The sequence below is a fragment of the Monocercomonoides exilis genome, assembly GCF_001643675.1.
Source record: "Monocercomonoides exilis strain PA203 chromosome Unknown scaffold23-1346700, whole genome shotgun sequence".
Taxonomy (NCBI): domain Eukaryota; phylum Preaxostyla; order Oxymonadida; family Polymastigidae; genus Monocercomonoides; species Monocercomonoides exilis.
The window spans coordinates 826,930-848,801 of record NW_027150568.1 but is presented as its reverse complement, the minus strand read 5'-3'; the positions used below and the strand labels follow the sequence as shown (position 1 = coordinate 848,801).

General features: G+C 40.5%; 6 protein-coding genes across 6 annotated transcripts; 1 reads left to right on the top strand and 5 right to left on the bottom strand.

Moving 5' to 3' along the window:
- Nucleotides 1-5,603: 5,603 nt before the first annotated feature.
- On the bottom strand, nt 5,604-11,392 carry MONOS_10781 (uncharacterized protein; the record flags this gene model as incomplete). The annotated part of the gene is made up of 7 exons (XM_067863258.1): nt 5,604-6,234; nt 6,372-10,569; nt 10,678-10,838; nt 10,914-11,008; nt 11,060-11,200; nt 11,266-11,328; nt 11,387-11,392. The coding sequence occupies 7 exons, from the start codon at nt 11,390-11,392 to the stop codon at nt 6,075-6,077; spliced, it is 4,824 nt and encodes a 1,607-aa protein (XP_067727240.1). The 3' UTR covers nt 5,604-6,074.
- Nucleotides 11,393-11,780: 388 nt separating this feature from the next.
- Nucleotides 11,781-13,932, top strand: MONOS_10778 (putative MFS transporter, SP family, xylose:H+ symportor). The gene is made up of 5 exons (XM_067863256.1): nt 11,781-11,930; nt 12,000-12,075; nt 12,127-12,438; nt 12,552-12,906; nt 12,980-13,932. The coding sequence occupies exons 1-5, from the start codon at nt 11,837-11,839 to the stop codon at nt 13,490-13,492; spliced, it is 1,350 nt and encodes a 449-aa protein (XP_067727239.1). The 5' UTR covers nt 11,781-11,836; the 3' UTR covers nt 13,493-13,932.
- On the bottom strand, nt 13,866-15,137 carry MONOS_10777 (uncharacterized protein; the record flags this gene model as incomplete). Its single annotated transcript, XM_067863255.1, has 2 exons — nt 13,866-14,722; nt 14,784-15,137. The coding sequence occupies 2 exons, from the start codon at nt 15,135-15,137 to the stop codon at nt 14,459-14,461; spliced, it is 618 nt and encodes a 205-aa protein (XP_067727238.1). The 3' UTR covers nt 13,866-14,458.
- Nucleotides 15,138-16,590: 1,453 nt separating this feature from the next.
- Nucleotides 16,591-17,544, bottom strand: MONOS_10776 (uncharacterized protein; the record flags this gene model as incomplete). The annotated part of the gene is made up of 1 exon (XM_067863254.1): nt 16,591-17,544. The coding sequence occupies one exon, from the start codon at nt 17,542-17,544 to the stop codon at nt 16,591-16,593; it is 954 nt and encodes a 317-aa protein (XP_067727237.1).
- A 156-nt stretch (nt 17,545-17,700) lies between these two features.
- On the bottom strand, nt 17,701-18,520 carry MONOS_10775 (uncharacterized protein; the record flags this gene model as incomplete). Its single annotated transcript, XM_067863253.1, has 2 exons — nt 17,701-18,310; nt 18,510-18,520. 2 exons carry the CDS (start codon nt 18,518-18,520, stop codon nt 17,701-17,703), a joined length of 621 nt encoding a protein of 206 aa, XP_067727236.1.
- Nucleotides 18,521-18,957: 437 nt separating this feature from the next.
- MONOS_10774 (uncharacterized protein) lies at nt 18,958-19,289 on the bottom strand (the record flags this gene model as incomplete). Its single annotated transcript, XM_067863252.1, has 2 exons — nt 18,958-19,230; nt 19,275-19,289. 2 exons carry the CDS (start codon nt 19,287-19,289, stop codon nt 18,958-18,960), a joined length of 288 nt encoding a protein of 95 aa, XP_067727235.1.
- Between the last annotated feature and the right edge of the window lie 2,583 nt (nt 19,290-21,872).

Sequence of the window (21,872 nt, the reverse complement as noted above, 5' to 3'; positions counted from 1 at the left end):
TGTTTTGTCTTCTTTTTGCTTATTTCTAAATGAATAATAAAAAATAAGAAGGAAAAGGAGGAGAAGAAGAAGGAAGAGGAAGTTGATGATTCTTGACAATATATTGACTCTTCCTATCTCCCTCCGCCGTTCTATAGCCTTGTGACACAGCTCCACAAACTACCAATCACACAGCAGCAACACAAAGCTGATCGCTATTTCCACCTCGTTCTTTTCAGCCGCTGCCCCACCAGCTCCACAACAAACCCAATCATCTACAACAGTGACCGCTACCCTTCTTTCTTCCACACAGCCAGCTGCATAGACTCCATCTTCCGTTTCTGAACAACCTCCACCCCTGCCCCTACGCTTGCCCCTGTTGATGCCACCGAAATCACCAGCCCCTGGCCATTCAGAGCCATCTTCAGCAGCGCAAAATGCAGGCTAACTTTCTTCTAAACCGTCCTTTTTTCAGGTGGATACAGATATGCTCAAATCTCGGAGGAATTAAATATATCCTGATGTTTCAGGAACAGCGTGAAGAAGTTATTGCGATGACACGCCTATAGCAACGAAGTAAATGATGGCAAACAGTATCCAGACAGCATATACTCATCCCGAAAGATCCGCAGCAACAGCGCGTGTGGTATCTGCGGAATGCGCTCACACGAAAAAGACTCTTGCCTCGAATACGTTATCCCTCACCAAGCTTCGTGTGATGATGATGATGAAAAGTCAATGAATCGCATCAACGAATCTCATCGTGCAGCGCCACTACCGCCTCCTTTTTTTCATCTTTTTTTCTGCTCAGGTGTTATTCAACAGAAACCCCAGAAACACAGACGAGTCTGCCTCTCCCTTCTCCGAATAAAATCCCTCAAACTCCCCAAAAACAACATCTCAATTTTCTTCTCCGAAGACTCTTTAACCACTGTATTGATTAACTTCCGAAACATCCTGTACAATGTCATCAAGAAGATCTGGCTCTCTTCTGCAAGTGGCTTCAACTGAAAACAATCAAATAGACTTTGAAGTTGTCATGAAAACCACAACTTGTCTCCTTTGCACTCCTCCTGCACAATCTTCTTTAACAACACATCTGCAAAGTCATTTTGTAACGGCTCCACAACGAAAATCATCTTTGATATCACTGCCTCGCTCTTCTTCTGCGCTGCGTGCTTCTCCCTCAGCCTCATGAATACATAATCCCCAAACTACTTCCTCGGAACCACCACTCTCACAAACACAGCGCTGCCCTCTCCCAAGTCTGTTGCGTACGTGTCTCCGAATATCCCCAGAATCTACGTCAGCTTCAACACCAGCGACGATTTCAGCCCTCTCTTCTGCGGCTTCAACAAACGCTTCATCTGCACGGACGACTGCAACGTGATCGGAATCAAAAGCTCAAACACAGTTTCGTGCGCCACATGTTCCGTTGATTCAAATTCTGTGCTTGTCATCCGCTCCATCTAAGAAGACTCCACCAAAGGCACTGGACCGGCAACATTTTCCTTTTGCTGACCTTCCTTCTCCCACAAAAGTTCCCTCATTCCATCTTCTCTTTCAGCTTCTTCGCCTTTTCAGTCAGTTGCTTATCTGTCTCTTCATTTAACTCCTTCTTTTTCTTCTGCTCCTGTTTTTATTGCACAACCTCCGTCCGCAGCTCTCATTCATCAATTGAACAGCCCGTTCTTCATTTGTATTATCCTTTCCTGCACTTTCGACACAACCTTTCTTTTCATATCTTTCTCTGACTCCAGATCTCTTTCCCTAACTTCCACCTTAGTCGATACTCTTTCCACACGCCGTTGTCTTCTTCCCACAACACTCATCCCGCTCCCCACTTTCACAACAACCTCTTTCCCGTCGGGTCTGGCTCAAGCATTACAGTGCCGTCACATTCAAAGCTCGCTACAATCTTCTCTTGACTCTTTTCACACAGCCCCAACTACAGAATCAACAAAGCCAAAGACTGAACCTCCCCACCTCCCGCAGACGACAACGAAGAAGATATGAAAAGTGTAAACCCCAAACCACCAGTCAATGCTTGCCATCCACACTCACAACTCCTCTTTGCTGAGCACAGAACTTCTTCACTTCTCAATTCTCACACAAATCAGCTCAGCCTTCTCCTTCATCGCCACCAGCTGCTCCTGCAGCTCCTTCACCTCTGCGATGTGCTTCTCGCTCAGCTCCAGGATCTTCCTCTCTCGCATCCTTTGATCTTGTCATTCTGCTGCAGCTGCTCTACCAGCCCGTTCGCCCGCTTCGAGATCCGCTCGTCGTCCCGGATCTTCTGCAGCAGCATGTTGAACTCCTGAAGTTTCTTATCTGTCTCTCCTTCCGTCTCCTCCTTCTTCTTCTCCTTCTCCTTCACCTCTTATCGCTCATCGAGCACATACAGAGACAGAACCACATCATCATTTCTCAGCCACGCCACTTCCGGCACCCTCTCCGCTCTCTCCTCTGTCCTTCATAGAACAACCATCCGCCTTATCACTTCGTCCTCCAACTTCGTCACCACTCGCCTAGACTGCGGCAATCGCTGCACCAGCCGCGCTATCGCGGACGGCAGCAGCAACGGATCAAATAGAATGTATATCAAAAGGAATGCATTCAGATCCGTCACCATCAAGATATGTTTGCTCCACATCTTCTTTTGTGATGATTCTGCTAGTGAAGGAAAGCAAGCCATGTGACATATTTCCGCAGCGACTGCCGCAACAGCGACATGTGCATTGCACACATCCCAACAGCCTTAACCACAACAATCCGCAACCTCCTCTTGATGTTGTCCATCGCTGATGACGTGAAAAACGCAGCTACCACCGATGCCTCCGAAGTATCAACTGTCGATGCAAATGAAGATGATTGGCTTATGACCTTTAGCCTTCTCCACTTTTTTTCCACTCATCCGAATTAAAGATAAAGAAGAAAAAGACAAAGGCCTTGAGCGAAGAGAGGACTGCTGCGCTTCTCCTGTAACAAGAAGATTTTTCAGATACCCCACCACTTCTGCAGGCAGCTCTAATGGTTATGCAAACACAACATTTTCATTTATTTCAGAATGGTCAACCAGCAACAAAAGCTCGCAGTTCTCGAGCGATGAAAATAGATGGAACAGGGTTTTTTAAAAAGTTGAGTTAAAATATGAAGATAAAGATGAGTAAAAAAGCAAATGAGTAATTGGTAGCTATTAAAGATATGATTCATGATTTGATTCAAGACTTGATATACCATTTCTTTTTTGGATTTTTTATAAAAGGACATTAAATGCAAGAAATTGCAGTTGTCAATTATTTGTTTATTATAAAACTATAAATTTCTCTATGTCAACAACTTTTTTAATTTCTTTCAATTCAATGAGGACAGTATCGATGAAATTTTCTTATTTAATAATTTCTTTTCAAAATACTCAAATTAAAGCAAGAAAAAATCTATTTGTCTTTCTGCATAAGAACATATTAAAAAAGAAGTCTCCATTCGCAAAATCAAAACGTAGACTTGAACAGTTGAAATGAAAACAAAGAAATATGAACAAATAGTTCAGTTGCTTCAAAAAACAAGAAAAATATATTTAAAAACATAAATATGATATAACAGTGAAAGGAATATTTGAAATTTGTTTTATTAAAACGTGATATACAGGGATAGGGTGACAAAACTCAATAGAACAATATTCAGCAATAAATGATGGTAACGGAATGATCAACATTTTTTGATCATTTGTGATCTGATTTTCAGATCAATTAATATTTTGTGACTTTTCAAAAAAAAAATACCCATACATATTTTTTCAGAGCATAAACGAGGAAGTTATGAAAGTCTTGTTTATCACGTGAGTTTGTATTGATGAGATATATTTTGTGGATAATAATCAGAATTTTTCCACTTGTGGTTATTGTGTAATCGATCTTGTACGGTTTTTTATGCGATATCTGTATCTGGTAAAGATGACATTTTATCGAAAAGCAATTTTTCGTTTTTTGTGCGATTTTACAAAGTGATAGCACCAGTCAGTTTTTTTTTTCATATTTAACAAAGAGGAAACTTATGATTAAAAAAAGACAGAAAAATTCAAATTCATTGAAATAATCCGTTTTAGGTTCATGATTGAAATGAATAAAAAATCAGTTTTTCTTCACTCCAAGTTGATGCATAAGCATCATCAGAAATCTCATCACTTGAAGTTTTATCTTCTTCCGATACTGAAATTTCATTTTTATCATCATGGTTTGGAATTTTATTTTCGTTTTCTACTTTTTTTTCAAACATTTAATCTTCATCTTCTCTCGCTTGAACGATATTTCCCGCAATGAACAAAAAGGAGCATTCACTGTTTTTTCACCAACAAAAATTAAAGATAATCTGGGGGAAAATATTTTTCTTTAGGCATTTTCATTGAAAAATTATACACTTTTCATTGACTTATAAAGATCAAAAAACTCAATAATAATGGGTCCATTTTTCGACATTCGTGAAATGTCTCAATTCTAAATGTAATATCATCGATGATGCCTGTTTTCGAACATAAAAATCAAATTTATTTTGAAATCTGAGAAAGTGAAAAATAGTTATAAGTGAAGCAATTTTTTTGTGCTTTGTGTAAAAAAAGCTTGAAAGTCCGTATTTTCCCCCATCTCCAATATATTTCTCCCTCATGTCATGCCTTGGAAAAAGACATTCTTGATGTGAACACATTCCTTCCACTGTATTTGTGCACACCTGCGAAATTGTATTCACAAAATTTCAAAAATGATTCACTGTTTGATGAGTGTAGCCATGATCATTCAAACAACTACATCCACACTCAATTCATCGCACATAATTGTCGTTTCAGTCAATAGAGATTTTTTAAAGAGAAACAAGTGTTTCTGTTATTCAATCAAGGACATTGAAAACAAATCTTCTTTGAGTTATTTTCATTTCTTCGTTTCCTTCAATTTTTCCGAATATCCACCATTTTTTCTGCATCTTTAATATTTTCTTCTTCTCCATATGCATTCTTCAATTTTTACTATTTTTCCGACACCACCAATCATGACATGGTCACGATCAATGATATTCATGCTCTCCACAGAAAAGCACTTCTTGAATATCCTCCAATTTTGGGATGAACTTCTATGAAAAGGCAAATCTGAGTTTGCATAAGCCCTTGCCATATTAATAAAATGATCAATAAGAATTTGCCCAGACCAATTTTTTTGTTTTCAAATTCAGTATTTTTGAAAACCTCACGTTTTTTTTATCACATTTGAACCTCATCCAAAATCTATAAGTTCCTTTTTCAGATTATAAAGCAAAATTCTGATGGTGAATTGTGCACTCAAAATAACTGTCTTGAAAAACAAATCGATAACACCACTGCTATACCTTTTCTTCATCAGTGAATGTTGTCAAAATTTCGAAGTTTTGATCCTTTTCATATCCGAGTATAAAAATTTTCGATGATATTTGATTTTATCAAACAAATGAAATATTCGTTTCTCCCAAATAATTTTTTTATATTGGGTGATTCTTTTTGATTTCAAATTTTATTTATAAGAAATTACATAACAATCTGTTGCAAATACTCAGAAATCAATCGAATGTTTTCAATAAAATCAAAAATGAACTTCTTAGTCTTTCTGTGACAACAAGTGTTTTTAAGGCAATAATTTGAAAGCATGAAACGCTTTTTTGATAATTCTTTTGCAAATAACTGTGAATTAGAAAATTACACAAACCCGAAAAAATATGTGATTTCAAAAATTATCACAAATTTGGTAAATATAATCGTTATTTACTAACATTTTAAATAACATAAAGAATGGAAGAATACACTATTTTAATATGTCGCAATAAAAAAATAAAAGTTTTGAGTACTTCGAAATAATGCCATAATACCAATTTCTGAAAGGAATTAAAAAGATTCAAATCATAATTGTGCAAACTAACCCCAACCAACAAATAAACTGATTAATAATAACTGCATTTATAAAAAATTACCATTTTCATTTGCTTCCAAATTGCTTTTTGAAATTATAAAAACTATTACAAAAATTTATTCAAAACACAAATTCAACTCTGTACAACTCCCTCAAGCATTCTTCCACCTATTTCATGAATGCTGAGAATCTCATTGCCATTCCCCATGTTTTTGCTTCTTCCATTCGACGATCGACTTCAACCTGTTCTTTGCTCATCTTGTCGAGATACACAACACCTTCATACGTTACAACATCATCGAATGCACGCATATGCCGAGTAATAACACTACAAAAAGGATATGAAAGAAATAGAAAAGCAGAAAATTAAAATATTATTGAATGTTGAAAAAAAAATGAAAAATCAAAAAAATAATTTATCTTTGATAATAAAGAAAGATCCAAGAAAGAATCTGGCAATCATACAATCTACAATAATCTGACAAAACAGTAACTCTTCTTCCTGTTCTTCTTCTCCTGAGTCTAATTCTTCTCATCATCTTCGAAGAAAGCTTTCCGACATTCATTCTTTTCACGTTGCTTTCAATCATCGCCCATTGGAAAAACTGCTCCTCCCTCGCAATCATCGCCTCGGCCATCACATTCCACACCGTCAGCGCCTCCGACAGCAGCACCGTCATCCGCGGGCGTGTATATTTGATCAGCATGTCGATCTTTTGTGCAACAGGAACCTCCAACAGCGTCCAGATCTCCTCCAGCTGCTTGTGCAGCGACTCTTTCGACGCCTTCTCATACGCCCGCAGCAGCCCTTTCGACTTCCCTTTCGTCTCTGCCTCGCCTGCTGACTCTGGCACACCCAAGGGCGACGGCGGCATCGCCCCACCATCTCCACTCGCTCCGCTTGCTCCCTTTCCAAAGCTGCTTGCGGCGCTGCGAGCTGTCGATTCTCCAAACGGCGTCGAAAGAGGAGAAGCTATCGAAGACGGAGTGGGAGGTGCTAGTCCTCCTTGTCTTGACCTTCCTGCAGCTCCCATGATTCCCCCCACGTTCGTACCGCGTCTGTACTCTTTCTCCTTCTCGTCAATGTGCTTGAACAGCTGCTCCATCTCCTGCCTCCGAGGGAACCTCGCCAGAATCTCCTCCTCTTTCTCCTCCATCACCCACGCGTCTTCCTCCGCTATCATCCTTTTCATCCTGTCTTCTTCCGTTTCCTCCTTCAGATCATCCGCTCCTTCCACTGTGTTTCTCCTTCCGTCTCTTGTCTGTGCTCTGCTTCCAGGGACGTTCTCCATGCTTCCCAACGCTTCTTCATCCAGATCTTTCCATTCATTCCCCAGCAGCTGCATAATCTGCTCTTCTGTCATGTCATCATTCTCATTCTCTCCGTTCTCTTCCTTTTCTGTCTCCGATTCTTTCTCTTCATCGTCTGCACGCGCAGAATCCACATCCAGCAGCTTCTCTTTGTCTTTCCCTTTCTTCCGCATCTTCTCATCTGCGCCCATCTTCTCCTTCTCATCCAAATCCTCTTCCTTCTTCTTCTCGCTCTCTGCTGTGTCATTGAATATCTTTCGTGTTCTGTTCAGCGACTTCTCAAACGCTTTCCTCCTCTTAGCAAGCAGCTCGCGCCGCTGGCTTTCTTTTGCCCTTTCGCGCTTCTTCAGCAAATCCAGCTGTGCTTTCCTTTCTTTTGTGAAGGAACTCATCAGCTTGTGCTCGGTAGTGCGTTCTTGTGCCAGCTGCTTCTGTTGGGCAGAATTTGATATTCGCAAATCAGAAGACGAAGAAAGAGAAGAAGACAAAGAAGAAGGCTGTGAAAATGATGCTTTCGAAGATAAGCCATTCTTCGATGGCTGAAAAGAAGCATCGCTATCCTCATCATTTCTTGCCTTGTTAACAAGCTCGTGGCTTCCTGCAATGTAAGGAAAAGGAGGAGGATGAGCAAAAGTGCGGGAATCAATAGGTGGTACATGTTTCACATTGGGGCTTCTGTGTGATGTGTGTGTAGACAATCCGCGCAAGGGAGAAAACGGATTGGGCTGATGAGGTGATGAAATGCTCATTGAAGTGGACATTGAAGTGTGAATTGTTTGAGGTTGAGGAGAAGAAGAAGAAGAAGAAGAAGAGGCAGAAGCGGATGTTGTTGTGGATGTTGATGAAAGTGTGGCTAAAGATGAAGAAGATGCAGAGGCAGAAGGAACAGGAATAGCAATAGAAGCAATTGTTGAAGTGGAACTTGAAGTGGAAAATGCATTTTGTGTATTGATAAGCTGCGATGATTCATTGAGCTTGGAATAAAGAGAAGATTTTCGGTTTCCAGAAGACGCCAAAGAAGCACTGGAAGTCGAACTGTGTGATGAAAGCGTGCTTTTCCTTCCGCCTTCCACAACAGCCGACACAAGCTCCATCCCATCAAACACTTTTCCCGTCTTCTTCTCCAACTCCTGCAGTCTTTTAATATCTCCCTCCCTCTCTTTCCCCGCAATCACCCTCAGCCACACCGCCTCCATCTCCGACTCCATTGACTTCCTCAGCGCTCTTTGCAAGTTCCTCTCAAACTTCGTCTTCGCTTTCCTCTTCGGAGTCGGCGTGTGAGACGCATTCGTCCTCTGCGACGACAACCTCCTCAGCGAAGAGGCAGCAGGTGTGTGGGGAGTCTGCGGCGTAGGCGGCATCGCTGCTGCTGTTGCTCCGCCGATGCTCATCCCGTGCCATACAGGAGAAGACGGGCTGTGTGACATGCTCTGTGACAGACTAGGCGACATCAGCGCAATCGAAGAGAAGCTGTTGCGGTGCGGCGTGCCGTTCGAGAAGTGCGTGACGGAGCTGCGGTCGGTGTCCAAGCTGCTCACGAGATTCATCGCGGACGAAAATCGCTTCAGCACTTTCACTTTGGGTGGTACGTTAGCATCAGCGAAAGGAGTAACAGAAGCAGAAGCAGCTGCAGAAGAAGAAGAAGGATGAGATGAAGAATTATTTGCTGCATTATGAGCATCAGAGTTGATATTGAGTCCGTCAAATAGTTTTGCAGTCGAATCGTCTTTGAGAAGTCGGAAGTCTTCACCTGCTTCCACAACCTCCTCCTCTACTGTTTCTTTCCCTTCTCCTTCTCCTCCATTTTCACCTTCTCCTTCACCATCTCCTTCTCCTTCTCCTTCTCCTTCTTCGTCATAATCTTCCTCCTCCTTTTCGTCATCCACCACTTCCATATCACCGTATCCAGACTCCTTCGCCCTCTCCTCCATGTAGTGCCTCGCTCTTTCCATCATCTCCCTTCTGTTCGCAAACACAGACGACTGCCCAGTCAGTTCTCCTCCTTCACCCTCCGAATGTGCCTGCGAATTGCTGTTCTGCCTCATTCGAGCAGAATAAGGCGCAAAGGAATTTGAGCTCATTTTATTCTCTCCATTCGTTCTTCTTGTGCTCGAACGGCCAAACGTGCTCATCGCCGAAACAGACCGCTCTCTGGTGAATGTCGGCAGGTAAAAACTGTGCCTGGGCTTTTCCTCACCAAACCGTATGTGGCTCTGGTAGATCGACGAGGTCTGTGAGTACTCATCTTCGCTTCTCGCAACTGAGAATGAGTCTCTCTCGCTTTCGCTGATCGACCTCAGCTGCGTGGCAGAGCTGTTTCTGTGGTCAAAGGAAAGCGTGGAGAGGCGGTGCGGGTCGTTGCCAGCAGCAAAGGAGTAGTTCGAGGCGAATGTGAAAGTGGACGAGGAGGGCTGCAGAAGAGACATCGATGAGGCGCAGTTCGGCAGGCCCTTCGGCGACGCGACGCTGGAAATGGAGTCAGAGCGCCTGTATCGTGGCACTTTGTTCAAGTTCTGCAGCATGACTGACTGAGCTGCCTGGGTCGAGGCATAAACAGGTGCAATGGTCTTTGAGAGGATGGCAGCAGTCATCACGCGCTGGATCCGTTTCTTCTCGGACTGCTCGTCGTCTTCGTCGCCATTGCCTGAATAGCCCAAGCTATTGCTGCTGTAGTTGCTTCCTCCTATTCCTCCTTCTCCTCCTCCACCACCACCACCACCTCCTCCTCCTCCTCCGAATCCATGTGTGCTCCTCCTTCTCGCTCCGTAGAGCATCTTCACCTCGTCCAGCGACATGCGCCACGGGTCAGAGTGGCGTGTGGCGTCGATGTTGAGCAAAACTGAATGGAAACCGACTTTGTGCGATGGGTTGTCTGTGTCCAGAAGTGGCAGGGCGCTCCTTTTGATCGGCTCTGTTGACTTGCTGAGTGCTTTGAAGGACTTCTGCGAGCGGAGATTCGTTCCTCCGCGCTGGGCAAAGGAAGGCGGGTCAGAGTAGAGAAGCGGAGGGTATGCAGAGGAGGAAAGCTCGAGCCCTGGTGAAAGCGGTATGGAGATTGAAGGAGAAGGAGGAGAAGAAGGTGGAAGAGAAGAAGACAATCCAATCGCCTGCTTTGACGGTGACAGTCCGAGAAGAATCATCTCCTCCGCTTTCCTTTTCTTGTCTTCTTCTGCTTTCTTCCTTTCTGCCTCTTCCTCTTCCACTTCCTCCAGCACTTTGTCTCCCAGTGAGCCAAGCCAGCCACGCGGTCTGGTTTGAATGATGCTTTCCGTCTTTGCGCGCACAGCAGCAGAACCCTTTCCGAAGTCAGTGTATTTCAGAGACTCTTCAATTCCCTTTGAGGAGATAACCTCTGGTGATAGTGAAGGAAATGATTTCAGTGTTATTTATTGCATTAGTTGTGTCGAAATTGAATGAATGAAAATTAAAAAAAAAATAAGCTACTTATTGTCAAGCACACTTCTATAGTGTTCAAGAGACCTTGCTCTTGAAGCAATCGTATCACTGACAGGATCACTCTTCATTTTTCCAATTTTACTCATTGCTTTCTTCATTTCTTCTTCGGCAACAGTCTTCTGAACTGTTCCAACTTTATCATCATGCGACATTTCTTTAATCACACTGTTGATAATGTGATCAAAATTAAGACTATGAAAAAGAACTTTTAGCATTCAACTTTTTTTGAATACAGCATACGCTCTCTTAAGTTTCACGTAAAAAAGGCTTCTGGCTCGAGCCTGATTAGTGGCTGAATCGAAAATCCCTCGGGCATTTAATTTTGCTTCTTGTTCCTGAGAACAAAGTTTGTAAAGTTCATTGAACGAAAGAAATCTCTTTCTAACCGCAAAGCGTTTTTCCAAATTTCGTTTGATATTCAAACATTTTTGGATGATATTTTCCTGAAGTTCAAAAACTTGCTTTTCAGTTAACTTTTTCAATTCGTCTTTTGGCAATATATCCAATGATTGGGGGATTTTTAGTGCCTAATTTATAATTTAGAAAAAGGTATTTTTAATAAAAATTTAATAAAAATGTCAATATTTTATACATTGTATATTTCAAATGGTAAATCGACTGAAAATGGAGATTTCCCCTTTTCTTTTGACTGTGACTGAAAATTATCCTTTTATAAAAAGAACAAATGAGGCTTTTAATAATTGCATGCAAACAGTCATATAAAGCTATGATATGTAAAATAATAAATCTTATTAATGTATCGAAAAATTTTTAAAAATATCCGTTGATTAAAGTTATATTTTGAATAATATTCATGAAACATTTGTCCATAATAAAATTTGAAAACATTATGTTGAAAGTCAAAAAACTATTCAAAACAACATAATTTATTTTTCGAAAATAATGTTAAAAGTTATTTTGGAGAAAGTTATTTTTTGGTTTTTTTATTTTTCGATGAAGAATATCAAAAAGATATCTTATTTGTTTTAAAGAATAAATCAAAAACAGACTTCATTCATTTTTGGGTCAAAAGGATGAGGTGTTTCGAATAAGACATTGAGTCTGCAATTCTGTTTTCTTCAATTCAAATGAATTGATCAATTATCTATATTTAATTTTTTTAAATTGTAAACATTTTATTTTGTTAATAATTATTGTGAGTAATGCCAGAAAATCAGATAGCTGCAATACTTGTTGCAATTTTTGGAGGGGCAACTCATGGATTTGCGCAAACAATAACATCTGGAATTATTGAAGGTATTTTCCAACTTATACAAAAAAATATATTTTTCAGTTTAAAATGCATGCTTATTTTAATCATTTCAGAAGAGCCTTACAAATCAATGAGTAGTGCATTGCAAGGTTTTATTTCAGCATCAATTAACATTGGAGCGACATTTGGGTTTTATCTTTCATAAATTTAGTGTTTTATTGATTTTAACTTTAACTTCAGGTGCATGCTCGGAGGATTCTTATCAGATAAGCTTGGACCCAAAAAGATGATTGCAGCTTCAGCTATTCTTATTATTATTTGTGCAATCATTCTAGCTGTTCAATCTCATGTCGCATCATTGTTGACATTCAGAGCAATATCAGGACTTGGAATTGGAGTGATAAGTGTTGTAGCTCCAGTTTATATTTCAGAGCAATCTCCAGCAAAGCGACGAGGAAGAATTGTTTCATTATATCAGGTGTCACTGATTTTTTCAACAATAATTGCTTATGGTATAAATTATTTTTGCAACAACGTGAATTTTGGATGGAGGTATTCAAATATATTTATAAAGACAAAAAATATATGCATTTTTTATTTTTTTATTTTATTTTTTTTATTTTTTATTTATTTATTTATTTTTTTTTTTTTTTATGTTCAAAAAGATATGAATTTGGATCAACAGGATTTTTCCCTCTTGCACTCGTTATAATAATTTTTATTTTGCCAGAATCCGGGAGATGGAAAGAAAAGCAAGCTGCTTACAAAGCAGAAGCGCCACATTTGAAGAAAGGGATCCACATATCGCATGTGTGCAGAGCTCTATTTTCTTCGAAGAGAGCGGTAATTGTTGGACTTGTGTTGGCTTCTTTCACTCAACTGACTGGTATAAATTGCGTGATGATGTTTTCTCCAAGCATGCTGGGGCACAGTGGCCTCGAATCAACTCAACAAAAGCTTGGAGCAACAATTCTTGTTGGATTATGGAACTTTTTGTCAACTTTAATTTCTGTTTTATTGGTTTGTGTTTTAATAAAGAATAATGTGATGTTTTTTCTAATTAATGCCTTCGATTATGACTTTGTATTAAAAGGTTGATTTTCTTGGCAGAGTCCCTCTTCTGATAGCTGGATTTGGCTCTATGGCTGTGGGTCTTTTTGTGATTGTTCTTTCCTACGTGATAAACGGATTTATACCTTCATTTGCACCATACACTATCGCCACCTGTGGAATTGCCTTGTTTGTTCTTGGATTTGAAATAGGCCCTGGGCCTGTTTTTTATGTTCTGACATCCGAGTTGTACCCGCAGCAGTACAGAGGCACTGCGATGTCTGTCATTTCTGTGTTTAACTGGCTGGCGAATGTGGCTATTGTGTTCAGCTATTTGCCACTTGTGGAGGCTATTGGCTCGAGGTGGGTGTTTACTGTGCTGTGTGTTTTCTGTCTGGGCATGGTGGCATTTGTGGTTGCGGCTGTGCCTGAAACAAAGCAAAAATCGTTGGAAGACATTGAGAGTGAAGTCGCAAGTAATGAAGAGAGGGCTCCTCTTATAAAACAAAATCGGCAGGCGTATGGAGGGAAAGAGGATGAGATTTTGGATGTTTGATCAAAGATCAACGAAAATTCTTCAAATCTCCATAAATCCGATTTTGAATCTTTTTAACCTCGATGCAAAATTTCTAAAGATTTTTTGTATGTTTTGTTCGTTGGAATTGAAAGTGTTATTTACCTTTTTTTTTACCAATTCTATATATTTTCTTGTAAAAAAAATGATCACTTTTTATCCATTGTTTCAATGCTCCAAATATCACTAATTTTATGCGAACAGAAAATGAACATTCCTTCTAGCTGAGTGTTTAGTTGTTATAATGTTTTAACTTTTGTATCTTACACGCTTCAACTTTTTTCTCTTTTTGAGTATGTAATATTGTTTACATTTAATTTTTCAAAGTGATTCGTTTGATATTAATCAGATTTCATTAAAAATCAAACGATGGATTGTTTTCAATTTTGTGAAATGCGAAAAAAGAAAAAGAAAAAGAAAAAGAATTAATATGAGTCACAAAATTCAAGGTGTTTCCTCAAAAATTCACAAAATAATCTTAAACATTCAACGATAATTCTTTGAAATACTTTCTGTTCAGATAATCCAACCTTTTATGAAAGCATGCGATGATATCTTCGTATCCTTCTTCTTCCAGCTTTTCAAAAACCTTCCTTTTCGTTGCCTTTCTTTTCACTTCCAATGCTTCATCATCATCCTTCAATTTCAACCGCCTCGAAATGTCCAAAAGGCATTTCATACAGCTCTCCAAAAAATAGTCATCCAACGTCAGCCCCTGAATCTCCTCCAAAATGATATCAAAAGCTCCGCCTTTCATCAACATATCAACTTCAAATTTTCTGTTCCTCGCTGCACATCCAAATACACAAATGCATTGTCCCCCAATTTCTCGGTATTTCTCCCTTCCAACTCGGAATATCTCAGCAATGCCCCCCAATACCCCACAATACTCTTCATTCCACAATTTGCATTTCCCAAAGAAATCCCCAAACGCTTCAAGCCATCTCATCAAAAGAAAGTCTTCTTCTCTTTCCTTTTTCTCCTTTTTGCCTGCCAATCCACACATTTTGCCAGCTCTTCCAGCTCTCTCCCTGTCGCTTTCGCAAAATGCCGTTCATTCGCAACAGCGTCGTACAAATTTTCATTGAAACGCAATCTGCGCATCTCAAATTTCCAAGCTGAAACATACGCAAGATGAGTGAGGTTGTGGTGCTCATGATGGTATTCCACAATTTCTTTGATCTCGTCGAAGAACAATTCTTCTGGAATTTCCTTTGAAAAATATAAAAATAAATAAAAATAAATAAATAAATAAAAATGGCGGTTCTCAAACAAATCTTTCGTGAATATTGCTCAAAGCCAACAATGCCATTTCCACCTCTTTTTGCGCCTCCTCGCTCTCCTCCTTGTTCGATGCAGCCTTCAGAAGACATGGCACACAAATCAACACCAAATACGTATTGAATCTGTCGTTCAGCAAAAGATAGCTTTCGCAAGCATCAACAAGAAGCCTTTCGTCTTTTTCTTCTTTCTTCTCTTCTTCTTCAGATATCATCGTTTCAAGTCTTCCATTCAAAGTGCATTCTGCAAAGTCATGGATCAACACACATTTCAGCACTTTGAAATGCCCAATGTGCTTCAGCAGCTGCAAACACGCATTCTCAACGTTTATTCTCTTTCTTTTCATCACTTTGTTGATGTTGTTGAAACATGCCTTCTGAGAAGACGGAATAGAATTCCTCGTTGCTCATCTCTTCCATCACCCCATTCATTTCTTCAATTTTCGCTTTTTGCTCTTCCTCATTGCTCCGTTCAACTTCAGAAAACAACCCTGAACAAAAATAATCATAAAAATCATAAAAACAGAAATGCAATCAGCAAGAATTCGAATGCAGCAATGAATGCAAACTCATTAATTTTTGAGTGCCATCTTTCGCCTGCATTTTCTGACGAGCTTTGTATTCTGAAAACTGCACCATTTGGACGTTCACGTTGAACGAGAACATGTTTGGAGAGGAGAAAATTGTCAAAAATAAAAATAAGAATTGCAATGAAAATACGTGCGTTCACCCCTTCCTCATTCGCTTTGACATTTTCGGAAAGGAATGAATCAACAAAAAATAATAATGGCTATTTTGTGAGTATTATTTGTATTTTTCAAATATTTCTTCACGAAATGAGAAGTCGGTGAATCGACATTAACGGCATGACTTGAAATATTATTTTCTGTTTTGATGTGGATGCTGGGAAAGACATTCCCGACGACGAAATTTTGATAGAACGCAGTGAGACAGGATTTGCTCCGAAATAATGAGTATTTGTCACGAATTATGGGCGGTTTTAGTGAAAACTTCGCCCTCCCAAAATGACGTGGGAAAAAGGGCGAGATGAAAATATAGACAAAAACATTTAGACAAAAATAAGTGTATTTTGAATTGTCCGCTTCACTTCACCACCGACTTCGCCTTTTTGCCTTGGTCACGAAGACCAGAGGGCAGGGGACATTGCCCCTCGGAGCTTTCTCCTGCAGGCTGTGCAGGGATCCGGTGAGGCGAAAATTAAAAACGGAGCAGAAAGAAAAACCACTCTCGCTTTCACGAGGCGTGGAAAAGAAAACTGCGTGCACTCTGCTCTGCCTCCCGCTCTTCAACTGATCCAGCAGAGCAAATCCGCTCGCCGCACGCTGTATGGACCAGTCTGACTCTTTTCTTTGCACTTTCTTGTAATGAATTAAAGGAGTAAGGTTCTTCTTAACGGTCTCACTAGCCTTCCTGTTTGTAAATACAGGTTCTGGGTGTGCTTAATATCCCTGGACGGATTCTCTTTTCCTATCTCCTCTGCTATCTCGCCACTTTTTCCTCGTCCTATTCTTCACCATATGTTTCTCTCTCATCTCGCACCCAGCCGCTCTGAGTCTCTCCATCAGCGTTAGTATTATTTCGGAGCAAATCCTGTCTCACTGCGTTCTATCAATTCGCAATAGAGCGAATATCCGAACGCAAGGAGCAGGTTTGCTCCTCAATAATGAGTTTTGAAATCCCTCGTTCTCTTCTCTCCTCTGATCTTAAACCCTCCTGCCTAGCACCTTGTCGTGCGGCGGATGAACAGAGGGACTGCGGATGAAGGTGCGGCCTCTATCCCTACTCCCTCCCCTTCTTGCGCTGTCTTCGGGGGGTTCTCGATCGGGTCTTCTGTACCTGAGCGGACATGACAATTTGTCCTATGCTTCTCTCTCCGCGTTTCCTCCGATCGGTCTCGAGTTTCTTCTGCAAGGCAGGTTGTCTGCCCTCCGCCAGCTCCATGATGCTGCGGGGAATTATGGAAGGTGTCTCATCACCCCTGGTGGGTTGTGTTATATCGTCCTCATGATGCGAACTCTTCTCTCGAGTCGACCCTCGTCTCTTCGAATTCTTTCTCTTGCTCGTCTCCGCTTCTCCCCCAGATTGTGATGTTTCTTCAGGATACTCCTTTGTTTCAGATTCTGTATTCTTATTTGAAATTTCTTTTCTTTTGCTGTCCTTCTCCGACTTTCCTCCCTTCTCTGCCAGGGGTACTGGGCCGTCGATTGTCTCCAGGATCCATCTCGTGTCCTGAACTGGTAACACGGTGTAATACTCCTGGGCTTCTCTAGAGCCTGGCGCCCATCTCGCGTACGCATTGATTGCTTTCCAATCTGCAGCTTGTTGTCTTGCCAAATGTGTTATCACAGCGTGTCTTATCGAGTACGCGGTAAATGTGTCGGGTATTCCGTTCTCTCTCAGGACAGCCACTAATTCTTCTTTAATCCTCTGCAAGTTTGCAGGTTGCCTCCCCCTGAGATCGAACCACACATGTTCGTCTCTAAAGGTTGTCTTCGTATAATCCATCCAGCGTTGGAGCGCTACAACCGCATCGATACGTGGGTTTGGATGCTTATTTATAATAACCTTTGCAGTCTCTCCCCCTGATGTTTTCGTTCGTACTTGTATCTGGACTAAATCCTCTTTAAGTATCGTTGTCTCTCTTCTCATCCTCTCCAGCTCTGCTGGCCTTAACGCACCAAATATCATGGTCAGGATGATAGCCCTCCTTTGGAGGGTCTGTGGGTCTTTCATATCGTGAGTGGCTTCAACCCATTTCGTGATGATTGTCAAGTCCCACGTCGATTTGTATCGTTTGCCTCTTCTTTGTTTCTCCCACACATAGGTTTTTAGAAATATTTCTATGTCTTTCACTTCAACCTTCGTCTCTTTGAAAAAATTAATAGACTATCATTCTTTTCGTTCAGCTCCATCAATCTCTCCCCTTGAAACATTTGTATTATATAAAGTTTCAATAAATTCTGCCATAATCCACTTTGCATCTTTGTTTGTGAGGGGGTCAGTGTCATCCATGCTCTCTCTATCTAGGAACTGCTTGAATCTTCGCAGCGCTCTCCACGTATCTCTTTCGCTCTTTTGATTTCTAAGTATTGCTGCTGCTATCTCTTTTGCTCCAACGTGTTCTCCCCCTGTTAAGAAGAGGTCTCTTCCTTGAACATTCTCTTCTCCAGTACAACGCTTATAACCTCTCCTGGGGGTAATTTCCGGCCTTCTCTTCTCATCTTCGCTCCCGGTATCATGCACTCCTGAAAGGTCCCCAGGGTCTTTATCGAATGCCCAGGCTGCAGTAGCGCGGTCCAGGTCTGCCCCCGCCAGGCTGGCAGAATCAGAATCGTTAGTTCCCTCTGGGCTTCCTTCATCTTCTCTTTCAGGGTCCGTCCAATGTTTCTCAGGAACGGGTGGACTAGCACTATGTCGTCTTCTGGTGTTCCTCTCTCTTTCTTCCTTCTCACGGAGGATAGTCTCCAAGTACTTCCGCAGGGCACCGGCACAATCTGTTCTAAAATTGTATCTAGTATTCTCGGTGCGATTGTCTGAAATATCTCTGCGACCTTATCACTCTCAGTGCATAGTCCGGTTTTTTCTAAGTCCGGCTGAGTGCGTCTATCAGCATTTTGGCTGAGAAATGCAGAATCTTCTTCAATTTTCATTACGCTGCACTATGCGGCTTCCTTATGTATCCTCCTCTCGCGGCCTACCGTGATCTCATGCTCAATATTCTCCTCGCGATTCTTTGCGGATTTCACTTCTTCAGTCTTCTCAAAAAGTTTCGCGGTTACAATGTCTGCACATATCTCGTAATTATGTACTGTTTCTTATAGTATTATCAAATCGCCATTTCTCTCAATTTCTTTCTCTCCTTTTCTCACAGCAAACTCGGTTCTCTCTTCATATTAACTTTTTCGATCATCAGTTTTTTGTTGCTCCACTATTATCTCGCGACAATCCACAAATTTCTCTTTTCTCTCAGTCCAGTAATATTTAGCGGTTTCCCTTATGTGATAATTTCTCTTATAATGAAACGTAACATTTCCAATTCTTAATTTATGATATTTCTCTCTTTCAGTTTAATATTGTGTCGTGACATAGCTTGTCAATATTTCCTTTGCAAAGCCAATCGATTTTCAGAGATTTCTATCTCTATTATCATCTCGCTGCGAAGCGCGGTTCTCTGCTATCTCTCCTCTCATGGTCTTGGCATTGAACGCGGTCTCTCTCTCCTCTCTTAATCTCGCGGCAAAGCGCGGCTCTCTCTTCTCTCTCTGTCTCGCGGCGAAGCGCGGCTCTCTCTTCTCTCTCTGTCTCGCGGCGAAGCGCGGCTCTCTCTTCTCTCTCTGTCTCGCGGCGAAGCGCGGCTCTCTCTTCTCTCTCTGTCTCGCGGCATAGCGCGGCTCTCTCTTCTCTCTCTTCAATCTTAGTCTAACGATTAAACACGATTATGTTCATTGTAAGCATTTCGATACAATGCTTTGTCTCATTTTAATTATATATATTCGAATTGAAATCAAATTATTATTGCTATATAATCACTTCTGAATTAATTCACATCTCGCGGCTATGCGCGGATCTTCTTCCTTACAAATTCTATCAATATTCTCTTGTTTCTCGTTGGTTTTGTATAAATTTGAATTCCACAGCATTATTTGAATATATCTCTTCTATATTGTGAATATTAATTATATTGTTTCGAAATTTCATTAGATAGGAAATTCTTCCTCCAAAATAATCTCTCTGCAATTTGTGGATCTATCTCTTAAAATTCTTGCGATATCAAGTACTTTCTTAATATATCGATATCTTGCTTCAATACGTTGTTCTTATTCCTAATAAATAAACAAAATAATGTGTAGTTGTATTCTTTTTTAAAACCTATAGAATATTATATCTTCATTCTGTTTAAACATCTCTCGATTTTTTATAGTTTCTGTTTGGACAATTGTCTCGCTGCACAATGTGGCTCTAATTCCAATAATTATCTCACAGAATTTTGTAGCTTCTGTTCTTGATACAATCTCTTCGCAATGTGCAGCTTGCCGTTCGACATCTTCGGCTGTGCACTTTCTTCTATTCCGGATGCTAAATTTCATTCTTAAATCCTGGAAAATTTTACACTAAAATATTCCACTTTGACCAGTGTTAAATTTTGATCTAATTCACTTCCATCGCCGTCTCTGTGTTCTATTGTAACAGGTTGTTGCTTCATTTTCATTGCGGACAATTTGGATCAACTTTGAATTTGAGTATTGGCGAAGTTAGATCTTAAACCGCCCATAATTCGTGACCAATACTCATTATTGAGGAGCAAACCTGCTCCTTGCGTTCGGATATTCGCTCTATTGCGAATTGTCAGATTATTTTTGACAATTGGATGGCCAGAAGGAATACAACAATTTTGTTAATAGCGAAAAAGACGTAGTGTATGTAATTTTTATTGTTCTGCTTGTTGTGAAGATATTTCCATCTGTATCCTTTCCAAAGCCCAAGAATCAGAATCATTGTCAAAATGACCAATCCCATCTTTGGATAGCAACACGATGTGAATGGAGCTGATTATTGAATAGCAATTAGGAAATAAATGAAGTTGCGCAATATACATGATTTTTATGATTTTTAATCGGAACAAGAGATGAAAACAAATTCGACTTATAGATTTATAAAAAAAGAAGAAAAATAAGATGGAATTCGACTGGAATCGAACATCAGACCAAATGGAGCATTTCTTTGGAACATAAGTCATGAGAACAGTTTCCGGTGTATTTTTGACAAATAAAATTGCAACTGTGCCGAAGAAGAGGTATTTATCGAGATGAAAAGGAAAGAAAGCAACGCCAAACAATGAAACAAGAAGTTATCTTCCTCAATGGAAGTGAGATAACTGCCTCAACTTTTCGAAAGGATTTACCTGCTTTTTGTGGACTTTTTTGAAAGCGAAGCCCAACCTTTCGTGGTGGAGCTTCAGAAGCTAGAAAGATGAAGATCTACAGCTTCTGTTTCAGCCCATGTTTCGAAAACAACAAAACGAGAATTGCACCAAATATATTCCATCTTGCTCCGTAAAGACACTTGCTACAAAAAGACATTCAAAAAGCTTTCTTGGCTGTCTCTATTGTTTGAACTTCACATCCGACTTTGGAAGATTTGAATTTTCGATCCTCTTCCGCGGTTTCAGTGTCACCTCCTTTATTGGCTTTTGAAGAAGTTTCAATGCTTTATTTGATGATATCTTCTAATTATCTTTTAAAAAAAAAATTTTTTTTTGATAGAACGCAGTGAGCAGGATTTGCTCCGAAATAATGAGTATTGTTCACGATTTATGGGCGGTTTAAGTGAAAACTTCGCCCTCCCAAAATGACGTGGGAAAAAGGGCGAGATGAAAATATAGACAAAAACATTTAGACAAAAATAAGTGTATTTTGAATTGTCCGCATCACTTCACCGCCGACTTCGCCTTTTGCCATGGTCTCGAAGACCAGAGGGCAGGGGGCATACCCCTCGGAGCTCCCTCCTGCAGGCTGTGCAGGGATCCGGTGAGGCGAAAATTAAAAACGGAGCAGAAAGAAAAACCACTCTCGCTTTCGCAAGGCGTGGAAAAGAAAACTGCGTGTATTATGCTCTGCCTCCCACTCTTCTGCTGCATCAGCAGAGCAACCCCAATCATCACACACTGCATATTAAATATTCAATTCTTCTCTGTAAAAACAATAATAATCTTGTAAAGGAGTAGGATCATGCTTGAACTTTTTATTTGTTTCCATGTTTCTCAAAAAAGATCCTAGGTGCACATTAATATCTTCGGGCGGTTGATCTTTTCCTCTATCCTTTAATATCTCGCCCTTTTTCTCGTCATATTCCTCCAAATATGTTTCTCTCTTACGCACCCAGCCGCTCTGAGTCTCTCCATCCGCGTCAGTATTATTTCGGAGCAAATCCTGCTCACTGCGTTCTATCAATTCGCAATAGAGCGAATATCCGAACGCAAGGAGCAGGTTTGCTCCTCAATAATGAGTTTTGAAATCCCTCGTTCTCTTCTCTCCTCTGATCTTAAACCCTCCGGCCTAGCA